We start from the raw sequence: 24,771 nt of genomic DNA, 5'->3' as shown, positions 1-24,771 counted from the left end.
GTATTGCAAAGAGAACTGTACTTAAGGGTTTGAAAAAATTGAAAAGACAGAGGGACAAATTTCTCATTATGCTTGCAGGAGACAGTAATGACTTTTGAGCCTCTGATCTTTCTGCAGTGACACCTATTTAGATCCAACCCTGCTTAGAATGCCATGGAAATAAAGAACAGGTAAAGGAGTGTAGTCATCCAGGCAAAGGTTCCAGGCAGACAGCAGTTGTCAAAGTCCAAGTTTCAGGCCAAATATCAGTGCAAGCAGCAAAAATCTATATTTAGTCATAGAATCAATAAGCAGGCAAAGTGGCAAACAGCATGATACTCTAACATTATTGGCACAAGGACCTGTTTGTATATTCCCAATCGTGCTGGGTACATACACGTAGCATGGCTCTAGCAAGTCAGAACAGCTAACAATGTGACTAGCAGTATTATTTTTAAAGGTATAGGGTACATATGCAATTATTTACAGATTTAATGTTGAATTTCAAACCCGTATCCTGTACACATTGAGCAGACTGGGGCATTTTGGTCATGTGGCAAGCTTAGAACCATGTTAGTTACTGTTTTGTATATTTCTTCTAATGCAGTGGTGTGCAGCAGTTAAACCAGACCCACTTTTCACTCTAGAACAGTTAAAAAAAAATGTAAGCCACCCACCCAGACATAGCTGGGGGAATCCAGGCTGCTGTCTCAGGCAAAAGAATGACCCCACAGATTGGCACCCCAGTGACAGCAAAAATATGTCCAAACCTTATACAAGTTTAAAGATACTGTAATCTTTGTTTAAGAAATGTAAACTAAGCTTTGCATTGCATTAGAATTCTGCAATAAAGTTGGGTTGGAAAAAAACAGCACTCCTTGCTTTGACCCTTAAAACCAGTGGGTAAGTGTCATTAACAAATGTGGCACTTGTTCTGAGTCCCGCACATAAGCTTCTGTTTTAGCTGTTTTGTGGGCACCCCACCTCTGCAAATGATAAGTGTTGCAATTCTATTGCAGTCTATGTAAAATCTGAAATAACCAAAAACAAGGTGTTTTTTCAAGTAACAGAGAGCACAATTGAACAAAGCATGCCTCTTACATGGCAGCTTTAAGCAAACTTACACTTTACCTTAGTGATTATTCTCCTTTTTAAAGCACTACTTTGTCTTATTCACACAGGCAACTCCTAGTTGCGAAACTCTTCCTGTATATGGAGCACAACAACCTTTAACCAGGGAACACCCTCCTGTGAATGAGAAATTCTTGTATTTGCATATTCTTAAGCACCTTTGCCAAACAAGCAGCGTGTGTGAGGAAGTCCAGATACATACAAATGTGCTGTGGATTTCTTGAATCAGAGCGGAGTACAAGGAGAATTATAGATTGGATTCAAAAGAAGAATTAATCCTTGAATACGTTTGGAATAGATGAAGCAGGGGTTTCACTTTTTGAATAGATGAAGAAGGGGTTTTATTTTCTGTTCTTCTGCTTCATATACCGTAAGTTCCAGATCTGGAGAATGAGATTGAACTCTGGGTATTGGGTGGATCCATATAAACACTCTAAAGCCAGCTTCACCATTAAATCTGTAATACCGGGGCATTGTATTCTGTATAATGGATAGAATACATGATAAAGAAAGGGCTTATTTTTCAATTAAAGAGAACCAGTGCACTAAATTGCCTCTTTAAAAATATCAGACTGATATGAAGGTACAAAAGTACAGTGAAAGTGATCGCTGTAGATTGTGTGATGGCCTCCTGATGACAGGAACATTGTTATGGGGAAAACTGTGAATTGATAATTCCTCTGCCATTTGTGTGGTTAAAGTAATTTAGGTATGTATCAATTCCACAATCAAATTTGAGATTTTGACTAATGCCAGGTTATTCGGATTTGGCAAGCTACGTTCTGTTGAGCCAATTCCGAATTTTTATTTTATTTGCACTAGAGAGCCTAACACAACAACACATTTTTATTTAAATAAACTATAATTCTGACTTACCTTAAATACTATGGCAGTTAGTACTGTATTTGTATTTAGTTTATGAATCCACTTTATTTTGTGCTGTTTAAATACATAAAACGTATGTTTAACGTATGTAAAAACATATCTATATAGTCTATTACTAAAATGTATAAAATATAGACTTGGTTTAAAATATATCAATAAAAATTGTTTTCATAAGGCATAGACATTTTTAAGTGCTGTAGTTATAGCACCACAGCATTCTACCCCCCACCCAGTGGACCTCAACATACTGAGAGTTTTTCTACTACTTCTAGAATGTTGTAGAATGTCTACCAATACTAGATGCTGGGATTTGCTGTTCCTCCTCCATTTACTGAATTGCCAATCCCTAACCTGCAGTATAATGTATAAATTATATTATCTACTCTTTCTTCTGTGTGTGTTAAGTGCAAAATAACATGGTATGTTTGAAAGGAGGTAGGAGGTTTGTAGGGGTAAACATTTTCTGTGGTTAGTCTATAATGCACAACAATTCATATACATACTACAAAAATACATATTCTGTAAGAAAGAAATAAAATTCATCATAATGGTTTTTCTCTCTGTCAGTGGAGAGAGGACACACAGCTTATAAATGACTCAAGCTTCCTAGGAGTCTAAGGAGAAAGCAATATCTCTAAAAACTAAAGGTACAGAGAGGTGGCCATGTAAATGCTTAGATGCGGGTGGGTAGTTTGGTCTATTTTTACCACACTGCACTGTATGGGGCTTTACCTGGTACAGTTAGTACAGTACTTTCATTGGCCTCAGTATGTGGGGATGGCACTTACCATCACATATAGACCATTGCCATATAACCTCTAGACAGAGAAATTGAAGAGTTTTCAATCTGCCCCACAAGCCAGAAAATTACAGTTTAGCCTTTTTATGGCACAAGCACAACATAGCACCTCTATCTTATCTAACAAGTAATGTTAGGGCTCCAGAGTGAAGTTATTAGTGCTCCAGCGAGAAAACCAAACTGTAGCATCAGGAGGTGCAGGCCAGCAATCTCCTGTCTTCCCAATGCACGGGGTCTGGTTGCGGCCTGCATCTCCAGCTGAATCTCCCCCGCCCATCCCTCATGAATATAACTCTGACTAACAGTGGGAGCTATAATCTTCAGGGCAGAAACAGTTCTCTGCGCTCCAAAATAGATTGCAGAGATGCGCAGCAATTCTGCAAGAGAGGGGGGCAGTATGTAAAGTGCACTTTGCACGCTGCCTAGAAGGTCATATATGGCCACTATAAAGTAAATAAACTGGGGAGGGGGCCATTTTAGCACTTTACACACTGCCTCAGAGGTTGTAATTCACCCCTTTAAAACATTAGGCTATAATACAGGTATGGGATCCCGAAGCCCATTATCCTGAAAGTTCCGAATTACGGAAAGCCATCTCCCATAGACTCTATTATAAGAAAATAATTTTAATTTTTAAAAATGATTTCCTTTCTCTGTAATAATAAAACAGTGTCTTTTACTTGATCCCAACTATGAAATAATGAATCCTTATTAGAGGCAAAATAATTCTATTGAGTTTAAATTACTTAAGGTATGGAGATCCAAATTACAGAAAGATCCTTTATCCGGAAAGCCCGGGTCCTGAGCATTCTGGTTAACAGGTCCTATACCTGTACCTATCACAACCTATTGAGTGCTTATATATGTAGTGCACTACTTCATAGTAATAGCTTTTAACAGTTTTTCTGCATTGAATAAGTGCAGCCTTGGTTTGCGCCCAAGAATAATCAGTGATGTGTTTTTATGTTTTTCAGAAAACTTCAGCTATGGATGTAAACAGTTTTCAAGGCAAAATGTAACATTTCAATCAGTGAACTTTGAATTTATTCTGCAATGGGACAGGGAAGATCTGAGAGAAGATGTAGTATTCAGTGTCCAATATAAGAGGTTTGTTAAATAAGTGTAAATGTTGCATGGCATTAATCTAAATAGTTAATAGAAATTCATTTTAATGCTAATGTGAAATGAAATACAGATGTCACAAAAGTGGCTCTAATTGTGCCTAAGTGCATCAAAAGGTGGAGTAGCAATTCCAAAACTCCATCTATGCCCCTTCATTCCATTACTGTTTCATGTTTCTATATATTGTATTGTTTTTATGTAAATGTTTAGAAAAACCTCAAATCTTTCAAACCCAGCTCTTTTCAAAGAACAATCCAAGTTTATCCAGAGGAATCAAACAAAACCAGGTTGCATATCAGATTGTGATTGATAAGCTAACAATTCGAATAAAAGGAAGAAGGATTCCAGCAGATTAACTGCAGTGAATGTATTCTGGGTAGTGGTTACACAACATGTTTTCGGCCAATACCCTTTATCAAAGACCATAGATTATGTGCTTTTTTTTTCAAGGCAAAATAACTTTTAACCTATTATTCACATGCATTGTGGGATAACATTTAAAGTGATTTTTGCATCAGGTACCTAAGAGCATTTAAAGTGACATTACCATAAATCTTTAAGAACCCATCTTGTACCAGGGTATAAAAACATATACAAAAATAGAATAGTAAAAATTAATTACAGATCCCCTTTTTTGATCAAGTCCATTTTTCCATCCAAAGTTCATACAAGGATCCTATAGGTAAAGTCCAAAGTGTTGGACCAATAATGCACATTATGTTGTCCAATAGTGTACATCAGTGGGCTACTGTAGTATGCCTAGTCTCTCTGGGAACAGGAAACTGTCTATAGAGCCTATCCAGAATGACAAACTCCACACGACAGGGTATCCAAAAAACACTAACAAATTTTGATATCCATCATTATCACAACTATTATTGCAAATAACATATTAATGCTAGTGGCCAATCTAATTATATGATACCTGTACCAGGTAACTTATCCATATATAGTTCACAACAGGAGATTGTGTTTCCTATGACTAGCTCAAAAATATATTACTATAAGGTCAAACCCTAAAAGAAACAAAACAAGCTGTATTAATCATTCATTCCTTTAGATATAAGGCAATCAAGGTATCTTATCCATCTGGCATTCACTTGTAAAAATAGCTTACTTTAATCACCCTGTCTTTTTGGTTTCGTTATAACCTCTAGCACTGTGGATGTTTTTGAAAAAGTGCCTAGAAACCGGGTTACCTATATTCTAGTCCTTAAAATTTTGAATATTGTTTTTGTGTTCCCTGATACATGTATTGACAGGGTTTATTGTTTTTCTCACACGTAACATGTCATATATGCATTTACTGCATATTTGCTTTTACAATTGGCATTGGTTTGATTTCTTCCTCACTTAAGAGATGGTGTATATTTGGTAACTTGACAACAATACTACATCAATTGCAATCCATACATGGAAATGTAGCTAAGGTTTACCCTCAAATAGACTCTTCGTGTGAGTGGTTTGTGTTGGGCACAAGATATCCTTCATGGATGCACCCCTTCTATAGGCATACATTACCATATTTCACATCCAATTGTAAAACAAGACATTATTTTAGAATAACATATTCCAACCTCTTTTTATCAAATCTCCCAACATATGTCATCCTCTTGCTATTGCTAGTATGGGATTTAGGTTCCAACAGTCACTCACAAGACAAACTAGCAACCTTCTTAGCAATACATTGCAGCTTCTGTATAACCCCTTTCCACAAGTTAAATCATTAGCTGCTTCTCTATACAAAAGGTCATTTGAGGCAATATTTCTGAAAAAACTGACCCATTGGGAATTGCTTTTAATGTCAGAGGGTTATGGTAACTCTAAATATGCAAAAGGGTTGTTCCTTTCTATATTCTTTCGGTATAACTGAACCAATTTAATATTTACGTCTAAGAAACTGAGCACTAGTGGAGGTTTTAAAAGTAAATTTTACAGTTGAGTGTGACTTATTCGCTTCAGCTACCATCTGTTCAAATTTGTCAAGGGGAAATAGTTTTTCTTTAGGACTATTTCTAAACAGTACAAATAAAGTAAAGTAAAAAACAGCCCATAAAGTAAACCAGTGCATTTGGCCAGGTAGTATCCAACAAATCTATTTCTACCTGTCCCTCCTCCTGTAAAATTGAAGTTAATAAGCCTCTAAAGTCTATGTTACCTAAAATAATATCACCTTCAAGGATTCCTAAATGCCTCAATTTATTCAAAAGGTCAGCAGTGCCTTTGAATTAATAATGAATTTCTGTAAGTGGTAATCAACAAACTGAGACTGTGCCTCCAATACTCAGCCAGCACCAGACACGATAGTTCCCCCTGGGAGATTAGAGTTTTGTGAATTTTGGGCAAAATGCATAATGCATAATAATGGAATCTGTGGAAATTCCCTGATATTCTTGTTAATAGTATGCATCAGAAATGCATCATTGACCATTGTATCTATGGTGCTTTTAATTTTCTTTTAATAATACAGTGATGCCCAGGCACATTCAATTTATTACCTCAGCATTTATGTTATAATAACCACTGCTCCCCCTTTTGGATTTTATTATTCTGGATAGGCCCTATGGGCAATTTATTATTCCCAGTGAGGCTAGACATACCACAGTGGCTCTTTGAACTTTAAATGGTCCCACAATGCCTTGTGAACAATATGTTAAAGCTTATTTTGCCTTTAATAATGGCATAATGCATAATGGCATCGACCCAAAACATGTTGTATAACCACTACCCATAATAAATTCACTGCACTTAATTTGCTGGAGTTCTCCTTTCTTTTATTGGAATTGTTGATTACTTCAGGTGCAGCACGGAGCACTGACAAGGAAGTAAGGCTTATGGTTTGGAGATTTTATAAAGCTCACCAAATGTGTTTATTTTGAATTGTGATTGTTTAATCAACACTCATGCTTATATTTTCCTGCCCCACATATGCTCATGGCAAAACCTTCTTTCCTTCAGTTACAATGCATGTTCTCTTTTCATCTATAAAGTTCTTTATGGAAAACACTTTGACAAAAATATATATAAATCTATTATATTATTGCCAACCCACAAGGTTACAAGGAGTAATGGAAGTGTCTGTTATATACTTCTGGGTCAATTTACAACAATGGTAAAGATGCCCAATGGGGTCATCAGTGGACCTTGATTTCCATTTTGGTGAATAAACTTTGGTGCACCAGATGAAGATGAGCAAAATCAGAGCTAAATGTTTAGATGATCATACATATCCATCATAAATTTACCATGTGTGTGTGATCATATATGTATAGACTATATAGAGGAAAAATAGAGTCTATATAATTACACATTGTATTTAAGTATTAAAGCTGTACAGAAACATTTCAAATCTTTTATAGAAAAAGAGCACAGCACCCATTACTTACCTATGTATAACTTTATTATCTTCAGTCATGGCTGCTGCAGTAGTAAAGCTGGGCTTAGAGGTAGTGCAAAGACCACATACAACTTTTAATTAAGTCTATGAAGATTTTCATTCATCCAGGTCATGGTATATCTAGTATAAATAAATCTAAAGCAACTGGACTTGTTTGGTAATAATTGAAGACCAAAACGTTTTCAATGATTACCAAACAAGTCCAGTTGCTTTAAATTTATTTATACTAGATAACTTTTAATTAAGTGCTCCAGCCTATCAGATCTTTGCCACGCCCCAAAGGCTAACAAGACTACAGGAGTAGCAGTTGCTTTAGAAATACTGGAGTCAAACACATGAAAGTAAAAAGAGTGTCTGGAAGGCAATTCATTTTAAATATGTTACAAACTTTCAAGATATAAAAATGCTTCTTACTATCTTTGTAAATCATTTACCATGATGTTTCCTACATTGAAGCCAAAGTTTGATCAGAGTTTTTAGTGTTCAAAATTTAATCAATTTAGTTGAAAATATATGAAAAAGCATTTTCCATTTAGGTATGGAGACAAAGAGTGGTCCATAAAACATGAGTGCCAAAATATCAGCAGAACTTTCTGTAACCTCACAAATGAGATCGCTGGGGATGTACATGAGCTATTTGAGCATGAATACTATGGACGTGTTAGGGCATCATCCAAGTACTGCCATTCTGACTGGGTCATGTCAGAAAGGGTGTACCCAAGAGAGCACAGTAAGTATAATTTCTTCAGAAATACATTTGTAATAAATACAATATTTTTTTTATTACTACAGCATTTCCTAATGTTCCTCCATTGCAATGTTCCCAAAATGCATCTGTGCGTTCTACCAACTGAATATTCAGTTGGTGTTCAGGAAAATAATGCTGCCTTCTGGGTAAAAACATTGTTTGACAATGTCCACTATGTCATATGCCTTGGGTATTTCTTAAAATGAGAAATTTGTGAAACGATTAGGCAATTTTTGAAATTATTAGCTTTATCTTAGATTTAAAATTAAGTTCTTGTTCCTTTAAATTTCTCAACCAATACTTTGTTCATGGTCTTATATGGTGACACTGCCAAATTGTCCCAAAAAAACTCAAAAAATCAGGTTTTGCTTCTGTTTGGTTATAATGAGGAGGCCAGTATGAATTTATCAAATTAAATAATTGGGTGTATTTTATGATAATGATGACATGATAATGTGATCTAGTCATAAAATTTGGTTCATATAATTGCCACCATAGAGCAGATAACAATGCATAAACTGGCAATGTCTCAGGCCTTATGATTGGGTAAGCCACAAGCCAGACCTGTAGTTTAAAAGCTTGTGGTCATTTTTTGATCTTTATCCATTTCAACAGCAAGTGGTACAAAAGGTAACTAAGAAACCACGTGGATACAAGCGTATAAGACAGCATAATACAAAGCATTAATAAGATATGTCCCATTCAGAAGAACAAATAAAAATGATACTGTATTCAAACCATGGGGTCTGAGTGCATTTAATCTTTTATTCTATTGTTACATTTTGTATTTAAAAAGAGTTCCTGATCACCTCCGTTCAACAGTTTTTGCACACTGTTTGCGATTTTTGTCATTAAATATTGAATGTCACCAATCTAGTTTATGTAAAGAGCTTGTTCTGAGAGTTTCCAGAGTGGTCTAGAGCACACAGACATTTTCTAAGACATATGATGTAGCTAAATGCTGTGGGTATAGAATAGGACACCAAAGCCATTCATCAATTACTTAAATAACAGCCATTTAACACCATATGCACTAAACCTACAATCATACCTACACAGGAGTGCCAGAGTTTTTTTGGAATATTCTTTCATCACCTCAGTTAGATATGAAGTATTACTGATATTTGAAGGCTACAGCACCCTTAGGTATTTCTGCTTAGTACAAAAATCAATATATTTTCATCGTCTCGTGGTATTTTTAGCTACATGCCTAATCATGTCCCATGAACTGCTAAGCTATTCCATTTGCTGCCTTTTTGTTGGTGAATCATAACAAAACAGAAGGGCATTGGAAGGTGATAAGGAAGTCAGGAGGCTCAACTTGGCAAAGGCTTAAAAGTACTATGTTCCCTAGAAGCTAGGGAAAAAAGGAAAATATTTATACACTCCTTTTCCACTAGAGAAATAGACAACAAACACTTTATCACTTTTCTTCTGCAGATGTGTATATGGTTTAAGATATTACAAATAAAAAATCAGACAGAAAGCCTCAGATACAAACTCATATGGTTCTCAGTGATAGGCACAAACCTGAATATTTTAAAGTATTGATCAAACTATTTAAGTAATTTGAGTTCAAATGCAAGTGAAACAGTATTAATTGGTTTATATATTGTATATATTGGTTTACATCTGGTTTTATTAGTGTTGTATATCTGAACATACTGTATGGGTGCTAATATGGATAGCACCAAAATAGATGGATATAGGAGGTATTAGCATAACTATGTTTTGTTTCCTTTTCTTTGCAGCGCATATTGGTCAGCCAGCAGTACAATATGTTAAGGATGTCAACTCCATAACAATATTCGTTTACACTCCATACGTTCCAGTGAAAAATAAAGGAGGTGAACCACAGAGTGTACAAGATCTGTACCATGATATGTTATTTAAATATCATGTTAGCCTATCTATACAGGAGAAACATAGCATGGTAAAATATTTAATCTTATTTACTAACATAGGTGCTAATTAGCCAGCAGCCACCAATAAGATCTTTGCTTTCATTTTAGTAGACTGTTTAAAACTAATTGCTGATGATATCTGCTGATCATGTCAAAACAAGAAACTGTATTTTTGGGCTACTTTGCACTACTTGTAGTGGTTACAAAACTTGAACCAATAAAATAACATTAGATCAAATCCAGCATCTTTGCCAGGAACTTGTAGTGAATTATACTCTCTCCTCTTTTAATGGAGGTGTGACATAATAGGACCTGTAAGCCACTGCCCCCTCACATTTATGTGATGTTTAAATCAGGCCTTTTCTTTGCAATACTACAAAGGTGACACAAAACAATGGTCCAGAATGTTTGCAGTAACCTACTGTTATGAAGATGACTTTTAATCATATCATATATACATTTTACTATAATTTCCATGCTAACATAAGATATTTTTGTGAATGTTTATTGTAATGTAAATTATATTTGCAGAATTGGTTGGTGGTTCTCCTATAAATGGAGCAGTTTTATTAAAGCACCCGGTGCAATGTAACATACCCTTTTGCTACTTACATTTTAGGTTTTGAAGTAACACGCTGCTGCTGCTTCTGTGCTACTCTTATTATAAATCACAAGGTTTTGTTTGGCTTTGATTCCAACCAGTATGTTAGTATTTCTCCATATTGAGGAGAATATTCAATTTTTCAGCCACTGACTACAGTTTATTCAGCAAAGAAGATCTGTGCCATATAAGGAGGTTATAAGCAATGAAGAAGCAGAAACCCATAGCTACTTATACTAAGTTGCATGGCTGGCTTTAGTTCAGTAGAAAACAAATTAACTATGGTCACATATGTGAGGCTGGAAAGATATATTTTTTATAAAATATATTCAAGCCCATAATTTGTCAGTTAAATAAGAGGTCCCCTGAAAGGGTTAAATCATGTAATCTCTGTTCGTAACACCTGTAGCACGAACTGTTAGGGTAAATCTCTGTAACTCTGTCTGTGCACCTGTAGCACTGTCCCTATAAGCAGTCACGGACCGGTCCGATTTAATCTGTGCGTCGGCGAAACATCTGATATCGTCTGCGCATGTGCGCTGATCAGGGAACTTGTACAAACGATACAACCAGTATATGTATTGCAAACAAGTACAAATTTATTTTGTTTTGATATTACTTTTATAGTAGATAGGTAAACACATCCCATTATGCTTACGTAGCATGGGTGGGCACATATGCCTTACAGTTATTAGCAAATAACAGAAATTCATTAAAAATGGCTACTGAAGCTTATTATGGTTTCTTAGCCTTGAAAATAAGCTGAGATACCCAAGGCCAGAGCAACTTGGACAAAGACAAGATAATGAGGATAATCATAACAATTGAAGTAACACATACACAGGCCTTCATGATTGAAAACAAAATTGTGTAAATTCAACATTAAGCAATTTAGCCCCTATCACAGCATTTAGTAATTTAATCCCTATCAGTCCCCCACACCGCTTGTCTCATTAAGTTAGAGTAAGTTTCACATGAATTTCTTTTCTCCCACCAGTGGCAAAAATCACAAGCTGACAACAAATTCGAGGTAACTGGGCTGAAGCCAAATACAAAATATAATGGAAGTGTCTACATCTTAGTAGAAAATATACGTAAAAGCGATATACATACTTTTGTGGTCCAAACTCTTCCAGGTAATAAACAACAATTTTAAAAATACATGATACCAAATTAAATGTCTCAGTGCTTATATGTTTTAAAAGAATATGACATGGAAAGAATGTTGATCAAATAGTAGGCAGAAATAAAAATGTCTTTAAATTGGCAATGAGTAATTACATTTTCTTTATTTTTGAAAATATTCAGACCTAGTATTGTGGTATACCACAAATTTTGGATGGACCATGGTTTACACCAAACAACACATCCAAATGGTGTCAGACCATGCCATGGCCCTTAGATGTGTGGGTTGATCTGCAACCCATGGGTTTATCCTTAAGTCAGATAGGTTAGAGTTGAAATTTGGCCAACCATTGGGGGAAGAACACTCCTTTGCTCCCGAAGTTTCCCTGTCTTGGAACCTAAGGTGAGCGCAAAGTAGTGCACAGAGCGGAAAAATGTGCATAGAGGTCCTAAAATGGCAACATTTTGCAGATTAGGGTTGGGTGCAGGTTGAGTTTTTCCTGACCTGCCATTACTAGACTTTATAAGACTTTCACAGCTGGCAGATTGACAGGAGGGCTTTATAAAGAAGAAAAGATGATTAAGGAACATGTAACAAAAAGATGGAAAAGACAGCAGTATATTCAGGTAGAATTTGAATTACCTAAGAGAATCAGCATGTGTGGGGGGGGGGGGGGGTGGAGTAGGTGGGTGGAAGGTCTGCCAGAAGAGAGAGAAGTGGCAGGGTAGAACTGGTATACTGGGGCATACACAAATATAGTGTGCATGTTATAAACTATACATTGTGATGTCAGGTTATAGTTCCTTGACCACATACAGGCAAAAGGCTGCAGGCAAAGCCTTCATACAGGTTGCCAAATACCAAATAGAGGCTATTGGCCATTTATATTTCAATTTTTATTCATTTAAAAAAAAATATGCCAGTGCCCTTTACAAGGAGCAATAGCCAACCAAGTAATTGTTGATTTCATCTTGCAGACCACTCCTTATTCACGCTGATTGTGTGTGGATTTGCAGTCTCGGTCCTTTTCCTGATTATAGTACTGATGTACCTCAGTTACAGATATGTCAGTCTAAAGGGAACCAAAACACCAAAATCTTTGGTAAGTGTTTCTTAAAATTAGTGCATCACAGATTCCCTGATATATTCATTTAATATTAACTTTTGTAGATTTACACAAGGATTGGTATAATGTATGCTATCTAATAACAATGGTGCATTCTAGCTGTAAGCAGTCATGTTGTGATGCTTTGCCAGAAGAAGTTTTGGTCAAACACAAAATATGGCATAAATTAGTCAAACATTAAAGATGGCATAAATCTGGTGCATACTTTGGACCCTTTAAAGGGGTGGTTCACCTTTAAGATAACTATTAGTATGTTAGAGAAGGTACTATTCCTAGCAACTTTGCAATTGGTCTTCATTATTTCTTTGTTATAGATTTTTTAAGTATTTGCCTTCTTCATCTACATCTTTCCAGCTTTCACATGGGGGTCACTGACCCCCCTATTGCTCTGTGAGGCTACAATCTTATTTAAATTGTTACTTTTTATTCCTTATCTTTCTATTTAGTCCCTCTTTCGTCTATCATTTTCCAGTCTTTCTTTCACACCACTGCCTGGTTGCTAAGGTAAGGGACACCCTAGCAACCAGAGAGCTGCTGAAATTCCAAACTGGAGAGCTGCTAAACAAAAAAACTACAAAAAATAAAAACTAACTACAAATTGTCAGAATAGAAATGTCTGCATCATACTAAAAGTTAACTTCAAAGTGAACAACCTCTTTAAGAAGCAACACGTATAGTAAGCAACAGAAATGGTAAGCTCTATAAATATGACTATATAAAAACTGACTTTGCACCAGAATTACTGTAAACCTTGCCAAGAGTTTGGGAGTGAGATTACATACAATTTATTGCATACCTCCCAACTGTCACGATATATGTTTCAGATTCTTACTGAAAAGTCCCTCATTTCCCTTTGATCTCCTACATTGAATGCTAAAATAGATACAATGTTTCTCAAACTTAATTAGATAAGTAGCTTTTGGTAGAGAACCCAGAAAACTAAACAAGATACATCTGCACTTAGATACAATTGTAACTAATTAGATAAACAGGTCTCATGGGGGAACTGAGACTTGCAGCTTAAGGGCTCTGGCACACGGGGAGATTAGTCGCCCGCGGCAAAACTCCCTGTTCGCAGGCGACTAATCTCCCCGAGTCTTTTTCGGCGATTCGCGCGAAATCGCGCCGCCGCGTCTGCCATCCCGCCGGCGACTTACATGTTCGCCGGTGGGATGGCAGGGGAAGGCAACTCGGGGAGATTAGTCGCCCGCGAACAGGGAGTTTTGCCGCGGGCGACTAATCTCCCCATGTGCCAGAGCCCTAAGAGTGAAGACACAGAGCTACTAGTAGCAGCTACGTGTCATGGCTACTAAAAAAGACAATGCTGATCATTTACTGATAATTGTCTATATGTGTGTTTTAGCAGAGGCAATTATCAGTATTGTATATTGTATTCTATGGCAGGGTATTTTCTGGCATGTAGTAGCCGTGAAGTAGCGTGAAAGTAGCTGCTACTAGTAGCTCAGTGTGTCTTCACCCTTAGGGCAGTGGCACATAAATCTTCGTTACCGTGTGTGACTAATCTCCCCGCAATTCCATCCCACCGGCAAGAATGTTAATCTCCAGTGGAATGGCATATGCATCCCTTCGGTTTCCCGATGCTTCCCTGAAGCAATGTGTATGCCATCCCACCAGTGATTTACATTCTTGCTGGTGGGATGGAATTGCAGGGAGATTAGTTGCCCGCGGTAATGAAGATTTATCATGGGTGACTAATCTCCACGTGTGCCACTGCCTTAAAGGGCAGTTTCACCCTCATTAGCAAAACTGTAATAACACAGAAAACAAGACCCCAAACCTCCAGAAATGTGTTCAAATGTTACATGACCTGCCAAATTTTGTAAAATGGAAGTGGTATTTAGGGGTGTGGTCACAAAAATGGGTGTGGTCAAATATTTTCATAACGCTACACGCAGCATTTCTTTTTGTCCCTCTTTACATTTTTCAAATGTTGGGAAGGTACAGCAGGTGTACAGCAGATGGGGGAAAATACAAAAGATTCTGAGTAGTCCTTGGACTACAAGGAAATAATTGCAACTTCCATTTCCTGCAAAAAATGAGCAGCTGAAATTCTGTAAGAATGTAAAGTATTTGCATATATGTTTTCTAGAACATGAAAAAAAACTGGTTTTTCTCCATTCCTTAAACATTTGTTTAGTATAAAATGGTTAAAGAAATTTCACCTTTAACTTTATTATGCTGTAGTAAATAGTTATCATGCAACTGGTTGTTTCCTTGAGTCTGATACTTGACTAGGGATCCAACAACACTTTTAGAAGTGTATTTATCAAATTGTGAATTCTAAATTTCATCCATTGATAAATACACTTCCAAAAATCCCATAGGAATGAATTGAAAGTGTGTAATGTTTTAAAAATATGCATAACAATTTTGTTAGATATGGTGAAATCTACTGCTACTGGTGACTAGTAATGGGTAAAATAATTGTCCAGAATTTCTGCATTTCGGCATTGGCGGATTTTTCTGCAAAACAGGCAACAAAATTTGCTGCGGAAAAAATCGCCTGCGACAAAAAAATTGTCGCTCGCATAAAAAAATGATTACAATTTTTAGCGTTTTGCAAATTTTTCACCGTTTCGTGAATCTTGAAAAGATTTGGCTAATTAAAACGGGACAGATTTGCTCACTACTGGTCACTGCTTGCTCTACCATGAAATATATAACATATCAAATACATGTGTTGGAAGGATAAGCAAACATTTTCATCTATAAATCTATTAAAGGAGACCTGTCACTTAAAGAAATAACTCCAAATTCTTTTCTATTGTGCTAATCAGCCAAAGTAAACTTAACTTACAATATTTAAATTATAGAAACCTTGTTTTTGCCAGTCTTGTGATTCACAATCACAGCAAGCAGGCAGGCGTCATTTTTGAAATACCTTTATAACAGGTATGAAAGTTTTAAAAGAATTTGGGTTTCACGTTTTCATGTTTAGGGAGGTGAAAAATTCCGAATGGGAAAAAATCGGATTAGAAACACAAATTTCACGACTTTTTCGTCGCCGTCACAACGTTTCGTATTTTTCGTGACTTTTTTGTTGCCCGTCACGACTTTTTCGTATTGAACGATTGTAAGCGGCGGGAAAACCTTTCCGACTTTGTATGATTTTGGAAGCCTCCCATAGGAATAAATGGCACTCTGCAGCTTCAACTTGGCCCAAGGAAAGTCACAATACCGAAGCTTGAATGAATACGAAACTTTTGTACTCGGCGCAACAATACGATTTTTTTGTGACGGCGACGAAAAAGTCACGAAAAATACGTGCAAGATACGAAAAAAACGCATTCGGAGCATTCGCGGATTAGTAAATGTGCCCCTATCTCTAACTCAGGGGTTATATAGTTGAGAATTGGCCCTAAATATGTAGTAGCAACACTGACCGGTGAAACGATGTTTGGTTTAAAAAAAAAATGGGATAAGTTTAGGATTTTTTTAATAGGAAAATTGGGTTATTATAATAAAGGTAGCTCTAGTTATAAAAAATAGTTTGGGGAAAAAACACACATTTTTTATGTATTCATTTTATTATTTTAATGGCGGCTGTTTGTTTTTTTTGCTTATTAAATGGAATGACTTACTGTAAATGAATTTAGTAGTTTGCAGTTGTTTGTGGGGGGTGTCAATAGGTAAAATTAGTATCTTTAAACTTAGGCTGATATTCTAGTAATATACATGCTTATTTTTTTTTCTTTTTTCTATTTCTTTACATAGGTTCTTTCAAACATACCAGCTGCCCACCCAATGAAACCACTGAAGGATTACCATCTCTGCAGTGTCTCATATGCTGTGTCTGATACCAAAGAGCTTCCTGCTGATAAAAATGAACCAAATGATCTACAGAAACCAGGGGAAATAGCCTACAAAACCCAGTCTCAGACTACAATCAGAAATTTTGATTCCACGTTTCCAAAGAGCTCAAACTGCTTGCAACAAAGTGTTGATTATGGGATGGTTGAAGAGAGGACAGTTAATAAGACAAGCTATCTAGCCAACCCCCAAACAAACTTGGGAAAACTTGGGAAACCAAGCCTTTTCCCTTCTAATTGTTCTAATCAAATGGACCAGAGTATTTTGCTAACAGCAATTTCAAATGTGGATGATGGAAATCAAAAGATGACAGAAAGACTGAGAGAGACCACAGAGTCTTTCAGATCCCCAAAGATGTTCTGCTTTGATGAAGCTAACAGCTTAAGGAACCAAAATGAGAATTCCCTTATACACACGGTAATTGTGCAGGACCTTTTGGACTTAGAGGAACCAAAGGAACAAGTTGAGGATCTATCAATATTGTTGTCACAAGATTCAACAAACCATAATGAAGTAACAGAAGTAACAGAGCCTGCCATTCTGCCCAGTGTTAATACATCATATGTCTTCCAATGTCCTCTTAAAAACACACAGACTGATCTACAGCAAAGGGTAATGGTTTGCCAGCAGCCATACAAAATGCAACATTGTCATGTTTCCAAAGTTTAGAGGAAGCCAATTTTTTAACGCGGAAGCAAAATAAAACAAAGAAACTTTAAAGAAATATATTAATGTACATTTAACTATTATTTTATTTGCTTCAATATAAAGCTCATGTTACTAATTCCTATACCACTTTATGTTCAGTTGGTTGCAGCTTCTATCATGTACTGCTGCAGACCAAAGAGTTTAAACTTCTCACAGAACAGTACTTAAATAGGTGTCTGCACAACCTCAAACTTTTCAACAGTCTACTCCAGTGATCCCCAACCAGTGGCGCGTGGGCAACATGTTGCTCTCCAATCCTTTGGATGTTGTTCCCAGTGGACTTAAAGCAGGTGCTTATTTTTTAATAATTGGCTTGGAGGCAAGTTTTGGTTTCATAAAAAACAGGTGTACTGCCAAACAGAGTCTCTTGTAGGCTGCCAGTCCATATAGGGGCTACCAAATAGCAATAACAGTCCTTATTTAGCACCCTCAGGAACGTGTTTTATACTTATGTTGTTCCCCAACTCTTTTTACATTTGAATGTGGCTCAGGGGTAAAAAAAAGGTTGGGGACACTGGGTCTACTCCATTAGGAGCCTGTGGGAAACATGTATTTTCACTAAAATTAACTGCAACTATCAAGCCATGGCATTTTTCTGTGAAGATTTTATGTCATGATGACATATTTATTAAACAGTGAACAGTCATACAGAAGAGAAACTCACTACTCACTTGTTGTGCATGGTCTGGCCTGAAACCTCTGGTCCTGGCATGTTTGGGCTGGTTGAGGGCAGCTTGCAGATTGAACTATACGAAAGACAGCCCTAACTCTTTCAGACCTTCTTGACTGTCTTTCTTCTGCCATTCTTAGGCAGAATTTAAAACAGTTTTGAATTGAAAATGGCAGATGAATAGCAGATAAATAGCATAGTAAACTAGAAAGGGAAGTTTGAGAACAAACTTCATGTTGGGTTGAAAAATGTGAAGTCACTGAATGAAATCTTATCTGCTGTTGGCTCCACCCACTTTTTCTAACCTTGGACCACAATTATATAGTAAAAACCACTGTGCAAAATTTGGGGACCCTGGTTTTAATAGTGTCTGAATAGCAGCAATTTAGATTTCCCAACTGAAAGTCAACAAGTGACATCTGATTGGCGGTTGGTAGCTCTGCCCACGTTTTTTAACCTAGAACTGCAGTTACCCAGTGACTAACTCTGCTAAGTTTAGGGACCCTAGGATTAATAGTTAAAGAATGGCAGCAGTTTAAAGTTAAACCAATAAAAGTCAAATGGTAAATTGTGATTGCTGCGTGTGCCCACTTTTTCTAACCTCGAGTCGAAGTCACCCAGTGACAAACAGTGGGCACCCTGGCATAAATAGTATGAGAATGGCAGCATTTTAAATTTAAACCAATAAAATTCAATGGATGAAATCTGATTGGCTGTTAGTGGCCCAACCCACTTTTCCTATTTTTGAACTGGACTCCCCCAGTGACCAACTTTGCAAAGTTTGGTGACTTAGGCATAAAAATTGTGAGAGCATATTACACTTTAGCATTGAAAGTAAATAGGTGAAATGTGATTAGCTGTTGGTGGCTCCGCCTACTTTTTCAAAACTAAAACAGCAGTTACCTGGTGCCTTACTCTGCAAAGTTTTGGGAACTTGGTGTTATTACTGTGAGAATGGCAGCAGGTTGGAGCAGGCCAAGTCAATAGGTAAAACCTGATTGGCTGTTCACTGTTCCGCCCACTTTTGGGCATCCAACAGTCATCATATTTTTATTCAGGCTGACCCCATGACTATGTGATTCAAGTTTGGGGAGTGTAGCCTCAAAGCTGTAAGATTGGCAGCAGTTTCAATTTCCCCATAAAAGTCAAGGGATGAAATTTGATTGGCTGTTGTTGGCCCCTCCCACTTTGGGGTCATCCAACAAATGTGGCTGTTTCATTCGGGGTGACCCCATTATTATGTTATTGAAGTTTGGGGGAAGTAGCTTCAAAGCTGTAAGTGTGGCAGCAGTTTGAATATCTTCCCTGTCAAAGTCAATGGGAAAATTGGGGGGTTCGGAGCGGCGCCACAAAAAGACGGGGGGCGGGATCACTTAGAAAAGCACAAGCAACCTGCTCCGCTATAGGGCGATGAAGTGTGGAGAGTTTGGGTGTTGCACCCCTAAAACAGTAGGAGAAGTAGCGTTTAGAAAATGGGGGGCGCTAAGAATAAGAAGAAGAAGCGGAAGAATAAGCTGAAGTGGAAGAACAATAGGTTGGGTTTTTCAACCCAACATAATGGTAGGTTTCATGACAGCCCCTGTAACTAAAGATCAGATCGTACCATTTTATTGGAGGGGGGGGGTCAGGCAGTACCATTTTGTTGGCAGGGGGGTTGGACTGTACCATTTTGTTGGAGGGGGGTCGGACTGTACCATTTTAATGGATGGGGGGGTCAGACTGTACCATTTTATTGGAGGGGGATTGGACTGTACCATTTTATTGGAGGGGGGGATTGGACCGTACCATTTTATTGGAGGGGGGATTGGACCGTACCATTTTATTGGAGGGGGGTCGGACCTTACCATTTTGTTGGGGGGCCATACCATTTTGTTGGAGGGGGGGTGTTGGACTGTACCATTTTGTTTCTGGGGGGTCACACTGTACCACTTTAGGGGGATGAGGGGATGATAATGATACATTTTCATGACCCCTGTAACTAAAGATCGAATCGTTAGCAGTTCACTGTCATTCACTTTACTTTCCCCTCTACACTCCCCCTGGCATCAAACCAATAAAAATGGGAGGCGCTAAGAAGAAGCGGAAGAATAAGATGAAGTCGAAGAACAGTAGGTTGGGTTTTTCTACCCAACATCATGATACGGTGTCATGACAGACCCTGTAACTAAAGATCAGACCATACCAATTTTGTGGACGGGGGAAGGGGTTGGACTGTACTATTTTATTGGAGGGGTGGGTCAGGCAGTACCATTTTGTTGGCAGGGGGGTTGGACTGTACCATTTTGTTGGAGGGGGGTGTTGGACCGTACCATTTTATTGGAGGGGGGGGTCAGGACATACCATTTTGTTGGGGGGTGTCGGACCGTACCATTTTATTGGAGGGGGGGTTGTACCGTACCATTTTATTGGAGGGGGGGTCGGACCATACCATTTTTTACGTGGGGGGAGTCGGACTGTACCATTTTGTTAGAGGAGGGGTCGGACCATACCATTCTGGTTTGGATCATACCATTTTATTGGAGGGGAGGGTCAGACCGTACCATTTTGTTGGCAGGGGGGTTAGACTGTACCATTTTGTTGGAGGGGGGTGTTGGCCCGTACCATTTTGTTGGCAGGGGGGTTGGGCTGTACTATTTTAATGGAGGGGGGGTCAGGACGTACTATTTTTTGGAGGAGGGGTCGGACCATACCATTTTATTGGAGGGTGGTCGGACCATACCATTTTTGGGAGGGGGGGTCGGACTGTACCATTTTTTGTGGGGGGGGGGGTCGGACTGTACCATTTACATGACCTGCCAAATTTTGTAAAATGGAAGTGGTATTTAGGGGTGTGGTCACAAAAATGGGTGTGGTCAAATATTTTCATAACGCTACACGCAGCATTTCTTTTTGTCCCTCTTTACATTTTTCAAATGTTGGGAAGGTACAGCAGGTGTACAGCAGATGGGGGAAAATACAAAAGATTCTGAGTAGTCCTTGGACTACAAGGAAATAATTGCAACTTCCATTTCCTGCAAAAAATGAGCAGCTGAAATTCTGTAAGAATGTAAAGTATTTGCATATATGTTTTCTAGAACATAAAAAAAAACTGGTTTTTCTCCATTCCTTAAACATTTGTTTAGTATAAAATGGTTAAAGAAATTTCACCTTTAACTTTATTATGCTGTAGTAAATAGTTATCATGCAACTGGTTGTTTCCTTGAGTCTGATACTTGACTAGGGATCCAACAACACTTTTAGAAGTGTATTTATCAAATTGTGAATTCTAAATTTCATCCATTGATAAATACACTTCCAAAAGTGAATTGAACTGAAAGCGTGTAATATTTTAAAAATATGCATAACAATTTTGTTAGATATGGTGAAATCTACTGCTACTGGTGACTAGTAATGGGTAAAATAATTGTCCAGAATTTCTGCATTTCGGCATTGGCGGATTTTTCTGCAAAACAGGCAACAAAATTTGCTGCGGAAAAAATAGCCTGCGACAAAAAAATTGTCACTCGCATAAAAAAATTATTAAAATTTTTAGCGTTTTGCTAATTTTTCACTGTTTCGTGAATCTTGAAAAGATTTGGCTAAGTAAAACGGGACAGATTTGCTCACTACTGGTCACTGCTTGCTCTACCATGAAATATATAACATATCAAATACATGTGTTGGAAGGATAAGCAAACATTTTCATCTATAAATCTATTAAAGGAGACCTGTCACTTAAAGAAATAACTCCAAATTCTTTTCTATTGTGCTAATCAGCCAAAGTAAACTTTACTTACAATATTTAAATTATAGAAACCTTGTTTTTGCCAGTCTTGTGATTCACAATCACAGCAAGCAGGCAGGCGTCATTTTTGAAATACCTTTATAACAGGTATGAATGTTTTAAAAGAATTTGGGTTTCACGTTTTCATGTTTAGGGAGGTGAAAAATTCCGAATGGGAAAAAATCGGATTAGAAACACAAATTTCACGACTCTTTCGTCGCCGTCACAACGTTTCGTATTTTTCGTGACTTTTTTGTTGCCCGTCACGACTTTTTCGTATTGAACGATCGTAAGCGGCGGGAAAACCTTTCCGACTTTGCATGATTTTGGAAGCCTCCCATAGGAATAAATGGCACTCTGCAGCTTCAACCTGGCCCAAGGAAAGTCACAATACCGAAGCTTGAATGAATCCGAAACTTTTGTACTCGGCGCAACAATACGATTTTTTCGTGACGGCGACGAAAAAGTCACGAAAAATACGTGCAAGATACGAAAAAAACGCATTCAGAGCATTCGCGGATTAGTAAATGTGCCCCTATCTCTATCTCAGGGGTTATATAGTTGAGAATTGGCCCTAAATATGTAGTAGCAACACTGACTGGTGAAACGATGTTTGGTTTAAAAAAAAAAAAAATGGGATAAGTTTAGGATTTTTTTAATAGGAAAATTGGGTTATTATAATAAAGGTAGCTCTAGTTATAAAAAATTGTTTGGGGAAAAAACACACATTTTTTATGTATTCATTTTATTATTTTAATGGCGGCTGTTTGTTTTTTTTGCTTATTAAATGGAATGACTTACTGTAAATGAATTTAGTAGTTTGCAGTTGTTTGTGGGGGGTGTCAATAGGTAAAATGAGTATCTTTAAACTTAGGCTGATATTCTAGTAATATACATGCTTATTTTTTTTTATTTCTTTTTTCTATTACTTTACATAGGCTCTTTCAAACATACCAGCTGCCCACCCAATGAAACCACTGAAGGATTACCATCTCTGCAGTGTCTTATATGCTGTGTCTGATACCAAAGAGTTTCCTGCTGATAAAAATGAACCAAATGATCTACAGAAACCAGGGGAAATAGCCTACAAAACCCAGTCTCAGACTACAATCAGAAATTTTGATTCCACGTTTCCAAAGAGCTCAAACTGCTTGCAACAAAGTGTTGATTATGGGATGGTTGAAGAGAGGACAGTTAATAAGACAAGCTATCTAGCCAACCCCCAAACAAACTTGGGAAAACTTGGGAAACCAAGCCTTTTCCCTTCTAATTGTTCTAATCAAATGGACCAGAGTTTTTTGCTAACAGCAATTTCAAATGTGGATGATGGAAATCAAAAGATGACAGAAAGACTGAGAGAGACAACAGAGTCTTTCAGATCCCCAAAGATGTTCTGCTTTGATGAAGCTAAAAGCTTAAGGAACCAAAATGAGAACTCCCTTATACACACGGTAATTGTGCAGGACCTTTTGGACTTAGAGGAACCAAAGGAACAAGTTGAGGATCTATCAATATTGTTGTCACAAGATTCAACAAACCATAATGAAGTAACAGAAGTAACAGAGCCTGCCATTCTGCCCAGTGTTAATACATCATATGTCTTCCAATGTCCTCTTAAAAACACACAGACTGACCTACAGCAAAGGGTAATGGTTTGCCAGCAGCCATACAGAATGCAACATTGTCATGTTTCCAAAGTTTAGAGGAAGCCAATTTTTTAACGCGGAAGCAAAATAAAACTAAGAAACTTTAAAGAAATATATTAATGTACATTTAACTATTATTTTATTTGCTTCAATATAAAGCTCATGTTACTAATTCCTATACCACTTTATGTTCAGTTGGTTGCAGCTTCTATCATGTACTGCTGCAGACCAAAGAGTTTAAACTTCTCACAGAACAGTACTTAAATAGGTGTCTGCACAACCTCAAACTTTTCAACAGTCTACTCCAGTGATCCCCAACCAGTGGCGCGTGGGCAACATGTTGCTCTCCAATCCTTTGGATGTTGTTCCCAGTGGACTTAAAGCAGATGCTTATTTTTTAATAATTGGCTTGGAGGCAAGTTTTGGTTTCATAAAAAACAGGTGTACTGCCAAACAGAGTCTCTTGTAGGCTGCCAGTCCATATAGGGGCTACCAAATAGCAATAACAGTCCTTATTTAGCACCCTCAGGAACGTGTTTTATACTTATGTTGTTCCCCAACTCTTTTTACATTTGAATGTGGCTCAGGGGTAAAAAAAGGTTGGGGACACTGGGTCTACTCCATTAGGAGCCTGTGGGAAACATGTATTTTCACTAAAAGTAACTGCAACTATCAAGCCATGGCATTTTTCTGTGAAGATTTTAGGTCATGATGACATATTTATTAAACAGTGAACAGTCATACAGAAGAGAAACTCACTACTCACTTGTTGTGCATGGTCTGGCCTGAAACCTCTGGCCCTGGCATGTTTGGGCTGGTTGAGGGCAGCTTGCAGATTGAACTATACGAAAGACAGCCCTAACTCTTTCAGACCTTCTTGACTGTCTTTCTTCTGCCATTCTTAGGCAGAATTTAAAACAGTTTTGAATTGAAAATGGCAGATGAATAGCAGATAAATAGCATAGTAAACTAGAAAGGGAAGTTTGAGAACAAACTTCATGTTGGGTTGAAAAATGTGAAGTCACTGAATGAAATCTTATCTGCTGTTGGCTCCACCCACCTTTTCTAACCTTGGACCACAATTATATAGTAAAAACCACTGTGCAAAATTTGGGGACCCTGGTTTTAATAGTGTCTGAATAGCAGCAATTTAGATTTCCCAACTGAAAGTCAACAAGTGACATCTGATTGGCGGTTGGTAGCTCTGCCCACGTTTTTTAACCTAGAACTGCAGTTACCCAGTGACTAACTCTGCTAAGTTTAGGGACCCTAGGATTAATAGTGTCACGACTAAGCAGGAAACGTCACTGGAAGAAGTCGTTGAGGAAGGACCTC

At 37.6% G+C, this 24,771-nt stretch overlaps 1 protein-coding gene across 1 annotated transcript; it reads left to right on the top strand.

The window, feature by feature from the left end:
• Window positions 1-1,259: 1,259 nt before the first annotated feature.
• il22ra1 (interleukin 22 receptor subunit alpha 1) lies at window positions 1,260-23,608 on the top strand. The gene is made up of 8 exons (XM_002938740.5): window positions 1,260-1,480; window positions 3,769-3,901; window positions 7,850-8,043; window positions 9,813-9,994; window positions 11,564-11,702; window positions 12,670-12,794; window positions 16,554-17,261; window positions 22,729-23,608. The coding sequence occupies exons 1-8, from the start codon at window positions 1,438-1,440 to the stop codon at window positions 23,491-23,493; spliced, it is 2,289 nt and encodes a 762-aa protein (XP_002938786.4). The 5' UTR covers window positions 1,260-1,437; the 3' UTR covers window positions 23,494-23,608.
• Window positions 23,609-24,771: the final 1,163 nt, after the last annotated feature.

The sequence above is a fragment of the Xenopus tropicalis genome, chromosome 2 (assembly GCF_000004195.4).
Source record: "Xenopus tropicalis strain Nigerian chromosome 2, UCB_Xtro_10.0, whole genome shotgun sequence".
Lineage (NCBI taxonomy): Eukaryota > Metazoa > Chordata > Amphibia > Anura > Pipidae > Xenopus > Xenopus tropicalis.
Note: the sequence above shows the minus strand (reverse complement) of the source record. Positions and strands in the feature narration are given on the sequence as shown.

What these genes read in the sequence shown, in the direction of transcription:
- il22ra1 (XM_002938740.5), top strand. Translation starts at nt 1,438, where the DNA reads ATGAAGAAGGGGTTTTATTTTCTGTTCTTCTGCTTCATATACC. An exon ending in GTTCTTCTGCTTCATATACC is followed by an intron (nt 1,481 to 3,768) that starts GTAAGTTCCAGA and finishes TATGTTTTTCAG; the next exon opens with AAAACTTCAGCTATGGATGT. An exon ending in GGTGTACCCAAGAGAGCACA is followed by an intron (nt 8,044 to 9,812) that starts GTAAGTATAATT and finishes TTTTCTTTGCAG; the next exon opens with CGCATATTGGTCAGCCAGCA.